General features: G+C 37.8%; 1 protein-coding gene across 5 annotated transcripts; it reads left to right on the top strand.

Annotated features, from left to right (window-relative positions):
* The first annotated feature begins 446 nt into the window (after positions 1–446).
* Positions 447–12,914, top strand: ccp110 (centriolar coiled-coil protein 110). 5 transcript variants are annotated; one of them, XM_028455493.1, is made up of 14 exons: positions 447–649; positions 2,216–2,387; positions 3,358–3,486; positions 4,499–5,618; positions 7,486–7,610; positions 7,719–7,896; positions 9,754–9,863; positions 9,970–10,086; positions 10,212–10,313; positions 10,396–10,512; positions 11,832–11,905; positions 11,990–12,067; positions 12,178–12,237; positions 12,384–12,914. In XM_028455493.1, exons 2-14 carry the CDS (start codon positions 2,223–2,225, stop codon positions 12,457–12,459), a joined length of 2,451 nt encoding a protein of 816 aa, XP_028311294.1. In that variant the 5' UTR covers positions 447–649; positions 2,216–2,222; the 3' UTR covers positions 12,460–12,914. The 5 variants fall into 5 exon arrangements, 4 of the variants coding, with proteins under 4 accessions (XP_028311294.1, XP_028311295.1, XP_028311293.1 ...); XM_028455494.1 differs by having other exon boundaries at positions 2,173–2,387; positions 7,489–7,610; XM_028455492.1 differs by having other exon boundaries at positions 2,173–2,387.
* Positions 12,915–17,546: the final 4,632 nt, after the last annotated feature.

Raw genomic sequence — 17,546 nt, 5'->3', positions numbered from 1 at the left:
TGTATTCTATTCGAGGGGTTCTCAACTGGTCTCAACCTGGGACCCACATTTTGTCACGATCATTAAATCGTAATCGCGACCCACTTTTTTTTTTTAGAATTCAACCAATCAAATTTTTTTTTTTTTTTTTTAAATAGCTGTTGAAAACACACACACACACACACACACACACACACACATAAAAAATTAAAACATAAATCTAGATATTTTCCTGTGCAACATGCATTTCACAGCATGCCTTTCAAAAGAAAAAGTTTCTTTCAAAATAAAAGACAAGTCCAATATGAGAGACGTATGTGGCGATAGAATAGGAGCTGGGCCACTCCTCGCTGAAAGCTGGGGCGGCAAGTGGCCCGCAGGCCCCCATTTGACCACCCAGACAGCGCAAGCAGGTCGTGCACAGCTAAACAGAGCACGCCCCGGGTCTTGTTGCTAGGAGGCGCTGTAGCAGCCCGGAAGTGTGTGAACGGATGGAGCTGCTGCTGATGATGATGATGATGATGATGATGTCTGCCAGTCCGAGATTGAACAGGGAGAAACCGGCTGCTGAACACACCGCTTACCGCTCCTCCTGCGACGTTTTCTCCGAGTTTAACCCGGTTCTGTGTGAAGAAAGGAGGGATTATTCCACTTATTATCCGCTGTGAAGGTAAGAATGTGTCCGGGTGTGGCGATATAGCAGCTGTTTGTCTGTAGAGCACATCTGTATGAAAATGTCCATCTGCCTCCTGGAAATATACAGAGTAGGAAATATGTGTAGGGTGAAGGATTCGATGTTTGAATTTAGATTTTATTTTATTTTTATTATTATTTTTAATCTATTGATTTCTAGCTGTTGCCATGTGAACCGTAAAGATTTGTCTGCACTTCATATACTATGTGTTTATTATTTTAAATATACCCAAAGGAGCATATTTTTTTTACAATTTTTGAAGAATAGCTACATTTTAAAGCCAAATTAAGATATAATTGATCAACTATATTATTACAGTATATTACTGTTATCCTTCCACAATGACTTTCTTCACTGAGATATTTGCGCAGTGACATTCACAAATAGACAGTGTATTGATTAGAAATTGGAACCTATGCAGTGGTTGATAGGCAGAAGCTGCAGACAGTGAACAGCAGCAGGGTTTGGCAGGAACGACAGGAATGTGATGAGGGTGATAAAAAGACACCAACAGCACACAGACCCTCTATTGTTACACCTGATTTGTTCTGCCTTCTCCACATACATAGTTCTTCTTCATAGGCCCAAACCCGATGCAATCCAACACCTCATCTTTACACCATTTATTCATTCATTCCCTCATTCATTCATTTAATAAGTGGAATATTCATCTATTTGTTTATTTATTTTTGAATGAATGGATATATGAGCTTACTGTGTAAATATAAAAGACACATACACATGTAATAAGAAATCAGTGCTACAAAGTCAAGATCAGATCAGGAACACACACAAAAATAAATAAATCAACAGCTCAGCTATAGAATAAAAAATAAATGAAGCACAAAAGCAACAGAAAAGACTACTGTATAGCTGGTCTGTGAAGGAAAGGATTTTATTTTACTGACATGAAACTAAATCCTCTCTTTAAACATCTCACAGATGGTAAAATCTTCTAAGATTAGTCAACATGCTATATAAGGTAGTTCACTATATACTTTGATGGCGTATACTGAAGATTTCAGGTTTGGTATGTTCTACGCAGCTATGGGTGTTTAGTTACACATGCAGGACTAATGTTCTTGAAGTGATTTTGCAAAACAGTGTCTAAATCTACCATCAGATTGTTTAGTGTTTGCTGAGCAATGAACAATAAGCAGGAAAGGCTCAAGTGCACCAGCAGATAATTATAGTTGCTTAACTCCCCTGATTGTGCAACACAATACCATCAGTTTAAAGCTACGATGGAATATTGCTATCACAGTTTGTCATCCTGTTTGTTAAGGAAGACAGTAAGATCCTGCTAGGTTTCTCTTTTTTTCCTGAGTTTCTAAAGAGAGAAAGTTAATAATGTACCTTTATATAAAATTGCACATGCAGGAATGAAATTACAATGGCTCTGGTTAAGAACGTATGTGTAGTGAAACATGAAATCTGTTCCAGTTTTCTCGAGCTATTCTCAACTAATTCCATCTTTTTTTAAACATTTGGTTTCACAGCTGAGTGACGAGGCCACATACATGGTGTGTGTTTCCTCTTCAGTCTGCATATGTGTGGATGCCCAGAGATGGAAAGCTATGAGGAGTTCTGTCTGCGGAGCTTGGCCTTACTGCAGGAGGAGGAGAAATATAAGAAGAAAGCACATGCACCGCTGTGTTCCCTGAAGTTCTACTCTGTCATCCGCTTCCATGGAAGAGCTGTTCTCTCCCCCCTGGTAAGGAGGAAATACATGCTGAACGCAGCTTTAAGAGACATCACAGGATCTCACTTATCTTGTCAAAGCTTTTTGATCAAATTCACTCAAACTAAGTTCACCAATGTTAACTCTTCTTGCTATGCCTGTACTTCATCAGGAAAAGTAAAACATTGCGCTTCCCAAAAGAAGGAACAAGAAATCTATACTAAATCTTCATTGACCTGCTTTGTCAAGCCTTTTAAATTAAATTCTATCTTTATAAACATACAGTTTAGTCACCTTCCTTAAGGTTATTTATGGTATATAGTCAATACATGAGAAGAAGTCGTGAAAATGGGCAAACATCAGGATTGAAGCAAGTTTGGACAAAAGAGAAGAATGTTTCGGACGCTGCAAGTTTGCAGTAACAAGTGTACGACTATATAATAAAGGCTGTTGCTATTGGTCCAAATCCGGACCTCAGACAATCCTGACTATAGTTCTGGCAATTCCTGTGCGCATGCGTCCGTATGCGCAATAAGCCGAATGCTGGTAGTTCCGTCACTGCCGGACCCGTGTAGTTCTGTCAGTTTTATTTTAGCCGTAACCCTAACCCTAACCCAGGAAATACCCTAATTTTTTTTTTTTTTTGTATATGTATTTTTAAACGTAGAATGCGCCGTGTTAAATATCTTAAAATTAAAAAGAAATATGTCAGAAGTGGGATTCGAACCCACATCAACTCAAGGAAAAAACCTTGTCTAGCAAATTAGACTACTTGTCCATCCTAACACTGTCACCTCACTGTTGCATTTGTGTCACATGTCCCTGCACACATTCATTTATACAGCATAAAGTGTTGAATTTCCAAGGTTTTTATTTGTTTGTAATGTCTCCTTTCATCATACAGGAAGTTGCACCCATAATAAGGAAAGTGCAAGCATGATTTATTTTTTAATTTTTTTCAATCCTTCTTTGATTTTTGTTTTATATTTTTATTTATTTCCAGTTGAATGCCGAGCAGCTGAGTGAAATGTGTGTCTACAAACAAAGAGCAATCCAACGGGAGGAGGAAAGGCACAACCAGCAGAAAAACAAGCTTCTAGCTCATGTTCAGGGCATTCTGGATCGGGCTCAGGTCTGTTTTCATCTCATTTGGGTTTAGGTTATAAAACGTGTCATGTTAGTGAGTTTGGAAAGGTTTAACAACAGATTATTAGTTAAACAGAAATATTTAGTAGGTCTCTGGGGTGTCTCTCCCGTCTCTATTGATGTGTCTAGAGAATGTATTCACAATTCCTTATAGACCGTTTAAAGAAAATTCAGCCATTTTCTTCTAAACACATAAAATAGGTCACAAATGTATTCTTTAAAACATGTACAAAGCCATTCAACCATTTAGAATGTAATTGTGGAGCTAGGCTTCACAAACTGTGTTTGAAATTTCTGTGTTCAGGATTTAATGAGCGGGTCAGAAATCATAGCCGCGTTACATAATGGAGCCATCATTAGCATAAACCCGACCCTGCTGCTGAAGCACACCAAACTTCTGTGGCCTCCAGCGGGTACAATTCAGCCCCTAGCTGAAAACAAACCACATATTTGGACTCAGGGGAATAAAACGCGTCCGCTGGTGCCACATTTTCCATGAAATGAGCACTTTTTTGCACCACTTTCCCGGGAGAGATGCACATATTTGGATTGGGTGGAGCAGACCTTTCCGCTGACACCTCGTTTGGCCCGATCCGGGAAAACCAATGGTAGAGGCACTATCGACACTGAATAGTGGATAATCACACTGCTCTCTCCCATAAACACAGTACACGGAGGCGGCGCCCTTCCCGCGCGGGGGCGTGGTTCCAGCGCCTCTAACTGACACGTCCCCAACATTTCATAGCAGAGAGAAGTGCTTGTTTCTCCATGATTTTTGAGACGTAATTTTATATACTTAGTGATTTTTTTCACTAAATTTCATGTTTCTGTGGTGTGACAAACTCGCAACACAAATGTGTTTCTGTCTTAAACAGACTTTAAAGTCTGTTTGCTAAATCTATGCAGTATATGAATGAACTGTGGATTGTGTTCATGTCACTATTCATTGAATAATGAGCTTTAAGCATCTGCTGTTCTGTTTTCTTGCACAATTGCAGAATTTGTCAAGACCAGAGGATGATAATCAGCCATTATCAAGATCTACCACAGTCAATGGGTACACACTGGTAACTGACTCACCTGGGCTTCCCAAAGACCCTGTTTTTGGACTCCAGACAACTGACCGGCCTGTCAGCCCATGTTCTGACACTCCCATCTTAAATGGCTCCAAGCAGGATGAGAAAGCAAACACAGAGAGCCAAGATAAAAGTGAGGAAGAAGAAGAAGAGGAGGATGAAGATGACTTTAGTTTGGATAGCCTTCTTAAGAGATCCAGAAAGTATGTGAAGCGGGAGCAAAGTCGGCAAGAATCAAAAGCTGCGCAGACCCCTCCACGGGGATTGTGTCCTGTCCAGGGTGAGAAGACCTGCAGCCCAGCTGGAGATACGGGAGTAGATTTTGGATTTAGTCTTCACCATAGTCCTGTTGGTCCACCTCAGATCCATCATCAAGTCCTGCATGGCTCTAATTCTCCAACATCAGGCGGCTTTTCACCAGGTCCATCAGAACCTCACACTTGTCTTCGAAGTCCAGACATGACACAAAGACGCAGACCACGCCCAGTTTCTACAGGAAACATTCATATCTCCTTTCCAGTTGGTCCAGCAGAACGTATCCCTCAAAGCACAGGAAAACCTTGTGAGGGTACAAGGGTGTTGGAGTGGAGAGAGGCGTCCTCTGGAGTTTCAGCATCATCAGGAATGGATGCAGTTGATTGTAGTGGCAGTCGTCGATGGAGTCACTGTCTTGCCAGTCCAGTCCAGGATTCTTGTACCTCTGTCAGTGCCTCAGTGCCCACCACCACAATGGGACCCCATGATCATCTCAGCACAGGATTTCGCCGACGCTGCCACACACTGGACAACCAACTCCGTGCTGGCCACCCTGGAGCTGATTTCATAGACCGCAGCCAGGAGAGAGTGCCTCGCTTCATGGCAGGCGTCTCCTGGGTAGCTCCAACCAGGCGCAGTCATGAGGTCCAACTGAACCCATCTTATCAAATGGAAAATCCCTCTCCGACTTTTCCAAGACCTTCTGGGACTCCAGACATGTTGAACAATGGCAGGAAAACAACAAACGTCCTCAGAAAGAAAGAGACGCCAATAGTAATGAAGATAGGTAAGTCTTTATAATTCTCAGCATGTCGTCCAACTTTTATAACATTTTCAATACCTTTTATTAGCATAATGTTTCATATGCTACCATAGGAGTGTGAAACTCATTTTATAGTTAGTTCCACTTACAGATCACTTTGATTTCAAGTGGGCTGAACTGGGAATATTTAAGCCATATTTGAAATACATGTTAAGGTTTCATTTATTCAGACAACTGCTCTTCAGGAAATTTACTTTGATCTCCTGACATGTTTCGACTGTCAACTGCTAGTCTTTTTCAGAGGCATCTGCTAATGGCAGATGCCTCTGTTTCCTTGACATCAAGGATCTCAATGACATTAAAGCGATCAGCAGTTGACAGTCAAAACATGTCAAGAGTTCAAAGTAAATTTCCTCAAAAACAGTTGTCTGAATAAACTAAACCTTAACATATTAATCAAAAAGAAGACAAAAAGAACTTGCTGGAATTACGTGTTTGAAATAGTTTCAATACAATTTTAACACAATGATAGTCAAATTAGCCTTTATACATACATAAAGGCTGACATTACGCTGTCATTATCTGTCATTAGCATGAATAAGGTGTCACGAAGGCTGTATTAAGTGTTGTTCGTTACCCTAACCCCTAACCTTAACCCTTTGTTACCCTAACCCAGGGGTCTGCAACCTGCGGCTCTGGAGCCTCATGTGGCTCTTTGAGTCCTTTGCCATGGCTCCATATAGCTTTAAAAAAATACTGAAATAAAGAGTTATTTTCTTACAGAGGCTATTAATGATTATTGACAAATAAAATCATGATATAACAATTTGTTAACTTAAAAATAAATCACGTTGTGCACCTTCCTACTTCATCTCCTGCAACATCTACAGACCATCAACTTTCCTGCACCTGTGGTTAACCTTAAGTTTATTCTGGAAGAAAACAGAGATTTTAATTGTGTGGGAACAGATTCTTTTAACTACCAATGTGCCGGTTAAATATGCATGCTTTATGTGTGGCAAGAAATTAGCAATTAGCATGTGTTGACCACATGATCATGCATTAATACATTAAATACATTAACATAAAAAATATTATTTATATAAATTGTGTTCATGTAAACTGAAATGCGTAAGAATTTGAAGGTGCAAGACACGGTTTTGTTGTTATTTTTTATGTCAATTCATTTTATTTTAAACTGTTTTTAAGTTGCCATTTACTTGATCAAATCAAATTAAATCAAACATTATTCTATATAATTTTAACTGTATAGAATTTAATACACTGTATTGTATACATTGAGGCGGTATTTTTTCGGCTCCAGGAGGACTTTATTCGGGGTGAGATGAGGTTAAATGGCTCCTTTGAGAGTAAAGGTTGCAGACCCCTGCCCTAACCCCACTAGATCTCTCCACCTAACCCAAAAAATGCCAACATAGCACCAAAGGTGTCATAATTTAACGAACGTCACTTAATGACAGCCTTCGTGACACCTTATTCATGCTAATGACAGATAATGACAGCGTAATGTCAGCCTTATGTATAAAACTTCAAGTAAAGTGTTACCAAAACAACAAAGTAACGAGCTAAAAAAAAAAAGCAGTTTTATTGATTGACGTCTTTATTTCAAACGCGTGAAATTATAAAAGAAAAACAGTTTAGAAAACAAAAAACAAAAAAATATGAATTACAACAGCAGAAATAGACCATTATGATCCATCAACACTTGAACTTCTCTACTGATATGTGCAAAAAGGAGTAGTAGTAATTGACACAATGCAAAATGGACCTACACACACGACATGAAGCCTCGGGCTGGATTTGACCCGGTTTGTTAACATTGTATCACACTATACATATTTTTTTCCACATGAATACTTTTGCTCTTCAGTAGATGAGACACAGTGGCGATCACAGGCTGTGGGCAACATTAGAAAGCGTCTGGACGAGGAGCAGGCCCTGCAGATGTCTGTGCTACTGGCAGAACAGGAGAAGGAGCAACAGTGCCTCATTCTGGTGCGCGTGTGGAATCACTACTTTAGTTTCAAATAAGACAAGATACCACAGCACAAGGTATTATCATATGTGGTAACATCTGTGTGCATGATGTATTAAATAATGTAGGAGTTGGACGGAGCTGAGAGAAGACTGATGGAGCAAGGTAATGGCCGGCCTCTGAGTGCAGACTCCTGTGGATGGAGTCGAAGATCAGTGAGCGACAGCTGTCCCATTATGAGCCCTTCCTGCCCCGGACTGAGCCCCATACACACACCATCCGAGCGCCCACTCCTCCACAATATAGGTGCATATATGTAGCATAATGCTTTTATTTTATTTTATCTGAGCTAAATGTAAAATATATATATATATTACAGATGTAACGATTCACTGAACTCCCGATACCATTCGATTCACGATACTGGGTTCACGATGCGATTCTCTCACGATTTATTTTACAAAATGGGACTGTAGTCAAATGATGTCTGAAAAATATTTCTTTATTTTTTTGGGAAAAAAACTAGATAATACTGTATTATTTTTCTTTTATTTTTAATTGTCAAAAGAATCCCTTGATAAACTATTCAAAACAATGCAATTTAACTAAAAATAAATCTTGAATGAAATAAATAAAGGAATAATACAAATGAAGAAGAAGCTTATTAATTTTAATTCAGGTTTTATATTAAACAATGCAAAACTACATAATAGTTTTTTTTTTTTTTTTTTTTTAAATGCAACTGAAAATGTATTTTGTGCCTTAACAATTGGACTTTAAAAAAAAAAACCCATCATTGCACTGATTTAGGTCAGATATTTGTTTGGACCAGCAGAGGGCGCTGGTAACCCAGTGGTCGGTTGGCATGCAGCTAATCTAGCAGTGAAGAAGAGATGCTATGCTAGCAGACAGAGCTAATAGAAAAACGTGACTTTTACAGATATTCACGTAATATTACAGATATTCTTTCGGTGCTAAAGGGGTAAGGAGTCATTTATTAACATGTAACATGAACACGTAAGAGTAGAAGGCAGCCAGAAAGAAAACAGTAGCAGATTCCGCCTGCCGGTACACTGCTGGACAAGAGAATGGATAAATATATAGTCTGCTGTTTAAAAAAAGTACTGCGATTCAATTTTCAAAGTACCGATGTCAATCGTGATACCTATGAATCGATTTTTAACTGCCTTACGATTAATCGTTACAACCCTAATATATATATATATAATAACTGTCAATGTCACTTTTTGTATTTTATTCTTAATAGTTGTTCGGGAAAAAAACTACATTTTTCAAATTACTGTAACCCTCATAACAAAAGTGTGTGTGTTTTTTTTTTGTCATTTTCAGATTGTATGCCTATTGCCTAACTTTTTTTTTCTTTTTTCTTAATGTAGTTTATATATTTTATTCTATTTATTCTATTTAAAAATTTCTATTTAGAAATATATATAATACGCAAGTTAGGCTAACAATATCAAAATGTCTAAATGTTTTGAGGGTGACAATACTTGTGAGGTTATGTATCTCTTTTGAAAGTTGTTCATATTTCTGCAGTCGTGCCTCCAGGAATAAGGTTGACACTGTCATAAATAGTATTAATCATGTGCTCCATTCTCAACTTGTGTATACAATTGCAATTAATTCCCAGACTACTTGCTTTTACAAAAACAGTATTATTTTATTTTTACAGTATTATTTATGAGAAAGTGTCTATTCGTACGGTTGCTGTACCGACAACCCCCAATGCTATTGGTACGTTTACCAAAGTACACGTATGTAGCGTCTTAGGGTTAGGTAAAGGAATGTGTTTTCTCAATGAGACCCCCCGGGGCGATACAGGGACCCCCCCAGTTGAATAGGGAATCAAAGGTAGGCATGGGGATTAGGGTTATAACCCTATATCGCAAATATTTTTAGGGTTAGGGGTTAGATTTACAGTTAGGTTTAGTCTTAGTGACGTGACCTTAATTGGCCAAAGACTGACCTATCACGTGACCTAAACTGGCCAATGACGGGCGCTGCGTACGGATAGAATGTCAGTATATTGATAAGGCAACCATACGGGTAGCCACTGCCTATTTATTATCTTACTGTACTGAATAAAAGAACAAAGATTTATTTAAAAAATGGTTTTATGTGTTTAAATTGTAATGATTCCAGGGATTCCCAGTCCCATTCCGTCGGTTATGTCTTCTCCTTCCGTCCAGCCTCCTGCTTTCCCCTGGGGACCCATTTGGGGAGCTGGTAAACCTCGGGCAAGGTCAAGCCTGGTGCGTATATTGTCATAAAAAGAAGTGTTTTTATTGAAAGAGGAGTTGGATTTACTGACTTAAAAAAAATATATATATATATATCTGTCTTTATTGTAATCTCCAGGTCTGGACAGCAGAGCAGCTGAAAGCTTGCTGTCGAATTAGTGCCATTGTTCGTGGCTTTCTCACCCGGAGACTTCTTAAAACCGAGAAGGTCAAACATCTGCATCAAACCATTCAGGTGAGATTACAAATATCGCAAAAACCAACTCTTGTGCACAACGACCAACAACATGAATGTTTTCAAATTGTAGAGTTCAGTTGTAAACAAGAGTGACGCTGTGCTTTGTACGTCTGTGGTTTTAGGATACACAAGAGTTCATCAGATCATTTCAAACTGAAGCCCTACAAAGAAGAAGCACCTACACAGCACAAGATCTCTCCCTGCAGGAGAGAGTCAGAGCCCAGGTATGAGCAAACAGTCAGTGAACAGCTGATGTCACATGTTTCTATGTGTTCATTGCCCCGTGTTTAACTCTTGTTTCCCCAGTTACGTGCAGCCCTGTTTGACATCCATGACATCTTCTTTGAAATGCCTTTATGTGATCGCCTCGCGCTGCTGCAGCAGGACAGAGAGCTTCGAACGGAGAGGAAGCTCCGAGACCTGGTAAGTAACCAAAGATTGATCGATTAAACAATTTATTACCATATATGTTCACACCAAGTTTGGATTTCACCTAAACCTTCCTATTATCCTTGGAGTCAATTTGATCCCATCCAATGTTCATCATTCAAAAAAGTCATATTTCATGACTAATTTGATGGGTACAATTAATAAACCATACAATCATCATGATAATATTTTTTCAGTCTGTGTATACTGCTCGTTTTTGGTTATTTCATTCTAAAACCAAATCAAAATAACAAATAAACGGTGATGTTATCTTGTTTTACTGACTTAACTAAAACATAAATAAAAAAACAACTAAAACCAGAAAAGCAGCATTTTTCTCTTTTTAAAATTAAAACGTTAATGCATGTATTCAATTAACAATAAAAATTATTTGGAATGTTAATAATAATAATAATAATAATAATAATAAGTATTATTATTATTATTATTATTATTATTATACATTAAAACAGAAAAGAGTAAGAAACAATTTGAAAGCAGTTAATACAATTGCATTATTATTAAAGATTATTAGAGACACATCTTCCCTTAATAATATTTGGAGAAATTTTAGGCTAAATTGTACAAATGCTTAACTTAGTGAATTATAATAAGACTCACTGTATTCAGTCAAACTCAATACATGCATAATAATAATATGAGTCAACCTTGTCTTTACTGGTTTGGAGATGGTCACCATGGTGTGTATGTGTGAGAGAGATAGATTTGAATATATCTATATATTATATTATCATTTTACATGGATAAATGGTCACAGTTGTGTATTTAAAGAAACAATATAACAATATACAGTATTTCATTAAACAATGTAAAGACATCTCTAGCAGTGATCCCATAGGCGTAAAATACAGGGGGGATAGCGGGATTACAACCCACCCAATATTCAAACCTAAAATTGGCACTGCAGGAAAGTACATATCATCACCACAACCAATAGGATGCATGCTCTAGTGGTCATTAATGTTGTCAGTAGATTTGAGAAGATTTGGATGAAAACTATTCCAAATAAATGAAGTCTAATTTAAAAGTTTAGCCTGATGGGGGTGCTAGAGAACAAAGATTGACCCCAAGGGTAAAATGTGTTAGTAATATTTGAGGTTAATAGGAGGGTTAAGCCTGTTTAGGTAAGCTTATTGACTACAAAATCAATCTTTTTTCCCCATGCATCTCCTCTAATAGTTGATGGCTATATGACTTAACTTAACTTAGATGATGACAACTCCTCAATATGCTTTAATGTAATATTCACACTTCGGTTCAAACACAAGCCCGACTTTTATTCTTTCCACCAGGAGAAAGCCAAATGCACTAAAGACAAAGTGGGTTTTTCTGCTGCTACACAGAGATCTATGGACAGGAAAAAGAGGTATCACAGCTCAGTGTAGCAAAGTGATTGAATGTTGGACTTTGTTGTGATCTTCAACCTTCTTCGGGTGTGTTTCTCTTTCAGGATTGGTGAATCACCGGCACAGGTTAGGAAGATACAGCCAAAGCCCAAGAGCCCAACCAACATCCAACCCACCAACAGGTGTTAGAGCTCTGTGGGAATTTGTCATCACATTTTATGCCTTGATAGTTTATCACATATGTTTTTTTGGCTGTTGTTTCCAAAACATAGAATAATGTTTTTTTTCTCAGAGCGCTGAAACCAAGCCAAGGCCAAAACTCTCCTGTACTGGGCCAGCTGAACCGCCAGGGGTAAATTGCATTGTTCATGTTTGTGACAATCTATTTTTTAAGTCTTGCACATATGATATGTTAAGTTAAATGTATTTTTCCCAATGACTTTTTCCAATTTGATGGATTATTTTGTATCCAGAGTGATGGTGACTGTTTCCTTGCAGGAGCTGGAACAAAAAGACTCCAGAGGAAAGAGTGAAACGCTTGGACAGCCTGAAGAAACAGCATTCTCTAGGGTAGCACAGGACTTCTAATTTAATTACCTATTCACTTGAATTTTTACACTTTTATTTCAAATCTGCACCACTGAATTCTTCGTCAGCGCTGCTAACAATGGGCTCTGTAATGCTGCATTCACACCGGATGCGACATGTTTGTGCGTTTAGATTACATACACAGTCAATGGATAGATGTGGCCCAGAGGCGAAATCTTTCCTGTGGAGAGGTGCAGTCCTATCCACGCGTTGGGTGGATTGGCCGTGCGAGCATGCTCCCAATTTTTCATCACATTTCCACATTCACAAGAGTTGAAAATATTGAACTCCTGTCACTGTTTTACATGACGAAAGCCTATCAGAGTCTTTGTTGACGATGACGTCAGGCGTCAAACTTGGACACCGGTCTGTTCACCCATTCAACCATTGAGTAGAAGCTGTGTGTGACCACCTGGAGCTGTATGACACAGTCTTTATAACCAGGACCGGACTAGGAAGGATTTGGTGTGGAGGAGAATCAGCGACGAGGTGGTAGTAGCAGAAAAATTTCTCTAGTTTTCATCTTTGAATGTCAGCACTGAGCTAGGATAGCTACGTTAGCCGTTAATCACACCGGCTTTTTTCACTGGTGGTTTATGTTCATGAGAGGAGAAAAAGGAGCGGCAGTGAAACTCACCGAGTTAGATGTGTCGCTGGTGGGCGGTGCTTGGCTTCAAACACGCAAATGAACAAATGGTGACATTTTTTGATCCTGCGAAACCAGCGTAACGTTTCATGCAGCAGACGCGTGCGGTGACGCATTTGGTGTGAACGCAGCACAAGACAGAAATGTGGCGCTGTTTCTTGCTGTGCGCTATTCTGCCCCTGCACTGAAGTCAGTCACTGCGCACCTGCACTGTAGGTGGAGCGGCCCTGAAATGTGGCAGTTCCAGTCAAATCTCGCCTTACGCATATCCTCCCGTTTTTGCCCCCTGCACGCTTCTGAACCTGGAATACGTGCAGCGACCGGGAAGGTGAAATAATATATTGCACTAGAACAGTGGTTCCCAAACTTTCCACAGTCCCGTACCCCTTCAGATATTTAACCTGAAGGCATGTACCCTCTACTCCTACTTAAAAAACTAAAATAATTTAATTTAATGTTAAGTTGAGGTGTCTTTTGTTTATTCAGACAAGGTTTTTCAGGATTTTTTTTTTTTAAATCTACTGACATGTTTCAACTGTTAAATGCCAGTCTTCATCAGAGGAGTTCTGCTGATCGCCTTTGATAATTCCTTTGAAGTTTCACTGGACTTCCATGTAATAGTTAAGTTGTTAAATTGAGGTTGAGACAAAACCTTGTCTGATATAAATAAAACCTCAATTTAACATACTATTCAAAAAGAAGACAAAATGAGTCTCGCTGGAACTATTAAATGTAATGTCGTATACAATGTAGCCCTCCAGTGAAATTTGTCTCTGAATTTTACATTACCTGTCGAGGAATAATATATAATTCAAAATCATAATAATATGTAAATCAAGGTATAAAACAGGTGTAAATAAATAAATAAATGAGATTAACGAGTGCAGCGAGTGCAGGGCGACTGGCCATGCAATAAATTTGCCCACCACTAGAGGGCAGTCTTACAGAGGTCAATGTGAAATTTGTGGCAATGCATGGAGGCTTCTGACTGCTGCTCTATTTATATTCTAGTTTCCATTGTTGTCACGCTGTTCTTTATTTTTATTCACGTACCCCCTATGACAATTTGCTCACCACTGGGGTACCCGCACCCCACTTTGGACTCAGTTATGGCAACAAGGACTCATAATATTGCAAAAAAGACTTCCAGAAGTAATCTATTCAAACACTTTCACGCTGTCACGGGGGTGGTGGGGGGTTCATTATGTTCACATTTCCAAATTTACCAGCGCTTGATGGGACAAAATGTCGAAAAAAAAATCACGGCCAAGTCCGCCTCCTTGTAAATGAAGCACATCAGACCGCCTTCATTCACAGAAGTACGCACATTTGGTCAATTTATGTACAGTGGGCGTGTCAGGAGTCTGGATGGGAGAAAACGTGTGGGAGATACGTGCGTAACCGCAGGCGTGTAAAAAAACTCTAAAGTGTAGACATGAGAATAGGCCTCTATATGAATATATTCCATACATGCTATAAAATGATTGTATTCACTGCAACACTTTAACTTACCATAAATAATATCATATTGATGTTGTTTGCCTTTAAAACCTTCCATGCATATAATAATTATGAAGAAAATACAGATGTATTATTACATTTGAGAGTTTAAGGGCTTGTGTATCTATTTGTGCTGTGATCCTGTTGGTGCTAAGTTAAGAACGAGTGACTTTAAGGTCAATCAACATTTTCATCAATTTCTTACAGGCTGCTTGTTTCATTAAAGGACCTCCAGGTGGTCCATACTGAGATTTTTCATGAAATTTGATTACTAATCACATGAACATAATACAGTATTGGCTGTTGTGCGCTGCTGTAGTATTGGATTTCCGTTTGTTCGGATTTTCCCTGATTTAGATTTTTTTATGACTTCAGTAACTTCTGAAATTGAAAATTGTTTGAAATCATTTGTTTGTTGTATATAAAAGTAAAAGTAATATCAAATTTTACTGCCCTGTTCCAATCACTCACTGATCAGCTTAAAAGTTTCTTATGAAGTCCTACGTGCTTTTAGGTTAATGACAGAGAGAACAATAAAAAAAAGCTCCCAGCTGAAAGCGTGTACCTGTATTGATGGATTTCTTACCCCAGTCAGAGACTTGTGACATTTGCACATTTCTCACCCTGGTTACAATATTAGACTTATTGAAATATTTTAATAAAATAGAAAAAAAAATGTTTAAAAAAATAAATAAATACAGTTTTAAAGTAAATTTGTGTGGATGGTTAAGGACTTAAATGTCACTGCACATTTTTGTGTGTAATAAAGGTATAAACCTAAAGTCTAGTTCACCACAAGTTTAAGCTTAATAACATACAGTACGTTTTTTTTTTTTTTCATCTGTATTTACAACTTTAAAAACATTTATGTTTACTCCAAGGAGAATACGTTGGGCGGACCAAACCAAGTTTAAAACTCCCTCAATGTTTTTTTTAATATATCTATATCTATATATATATATATATATATATTATAATTATAATTATAATATATAATTTTATTTATTTATTGAACAAGTACAAATATAAACAAACATTTCTGCAGATTATAGACAAAACAACAACACTAATAAACAACAGATTGGACTATTGAAAATATATATATATATATATATTTTTTTTTTTTAATAAATCAAATAAGTCTAGAGGCATTTCTGTCATTAAGAAAAGATCATTAATTGGCTGAGTTTAAGCTTGTTCCTCCAGTGGGTAAAGTTAGCATTCAAACTCCTTCAAAGTGTATTAGCCAATGTTGACATTCTGCACTAGTGCACACATCATTTTGTGCTGTGAACAGCAGAGGGCAGCTTTTGTCTGTGCTTACATTTACTCCCATAGTGTGTCATCAGACCTATTCAATATTACAGGATTACAAGATTTCAAATGTATGGCTATAGTGTCCATTTCTCTTTATGTTTAAGGTACAGTTACATTTAATGCTTTCTTTCTGTTATTTTGACAAATGAAAACAAGCAGGCCTAAAAATGACAGAATTTTGCCTGCACATTTTTTTTATTAGATTGACATAGTGGCCTAAAGTAATCAGGATTAAATGTGATGAACATAGAGGGAGACGTTTATGTTGCTACCACTGTGGAGCATTAGCAGCATATTAGATGCTTTATTTATTAATACCAGAAGACTAAAGCAGAAACAATACGCTTGTTTCCCTTCAGGGACCTAAGTAAATACAGAAAAAAAAAACATAAAAGCTGAAATGCATTACTCAAAACATACAATATAAATGATTACTGATGCATCATGTAAGATCAGTGACACTTTTCAACAGCTTGGTCCTGCTCACCCAACCTTTCCATGACCTCTTCTGGTGATGATGACAGCTGTATCCAGACATCCCATAACCAGTCACACAAGGAATTCTTCCACAATTCATCCCTTTAGGCAGACCCTGCTACCAGTTCTGACACAACAAACACTCTGTCGGCCGCTTGTCCGATCGTCCAGTGTTTCTAAAGCTCATTTACAGGAGAAGGAGAAGAAAGATTCACTGTCCATTCAGAACACTTTGGATTACAATATGCTCAAAGATGATTATGGATTTTTGACCAAACAACACCAAAAAAAAAAATTACATATTGCAGCTTTAAGTCTTTTCCTCCCCTTTATATTGGACGATAGGTCTAGCAGTGGGAGGTAGTCATATCACAGAAGATTTTGCATCTTCAGGTAGGCATCGAGGTTTCAAATGGCAAAATGAACGGATTAAAACAAAAAAGACATTTGAGGTAATTTTGCTAAAATAATAAGTACACCAAAATAACTTCTGAATACCTTGTGTGTATGTAAATATTGAAAAAGAGTCAAATTATCTCAAACTATGTGTGAAAAAATTTACATTTTCTTTTCTTTTAACCCCAAGTATGATAAATGCTCATGAAGGATTGAAAATGATTTTCCACTTTAGGGTCTGAACCCAGTATTTTTTAATCTTGGGGTCGGGACCCCATCCATGGTCACCGGAAATCATACTTGTAATTAATAATAATCAATAAATTAAATACTGATTAGAAATAAAATTTAAAAAAATGTACAACTGTATTCTATCCTTTCATTTTGTCAACTATAAATCAAATTACAATAAATAAAATTATTCAAATAAAATGCAGTATAAAAATGAATCCTGGCTACTCTGTATTTGTAATACAGTATAACAAACATGACCAAAAACTTATTCTAAAAAGAAATGTCTTGAGGGTTGCCAGAAATGTATGATATAAATATGGGGCCACGATCCAAGTGTGAGAATTGCCTCTGTAGTTGGAAGCCAGAGTCGGGCAATAAAGTGAATTGATCTGGGGGCTGTTTAGATGCGATTCTGGTCAAACTGGAGGCATGGATCATGACTCCTAATGTAGGAGTAACAGAGCTTGTCACCTGGTAACCAAACACAACCAGCTTGCATTCCA

Source organism: Gouania willdenowi, chromosome 8 (genome assembly GCF_900634775.1).
Source record: "Gouania willdenowi chromosome 8, fGouWil2.1, whole genome shotgun sequence".
NCBI classification, from domain to species: Eukaryota; Metazoa; Chordata; class Actinopteri; order Blenniiformes; family Gobiesocidae; genus Gouania; species Gouania willdenowi.
This window is presented reverse-complemented; position numbering and strand designations above follow the sequence as displayed.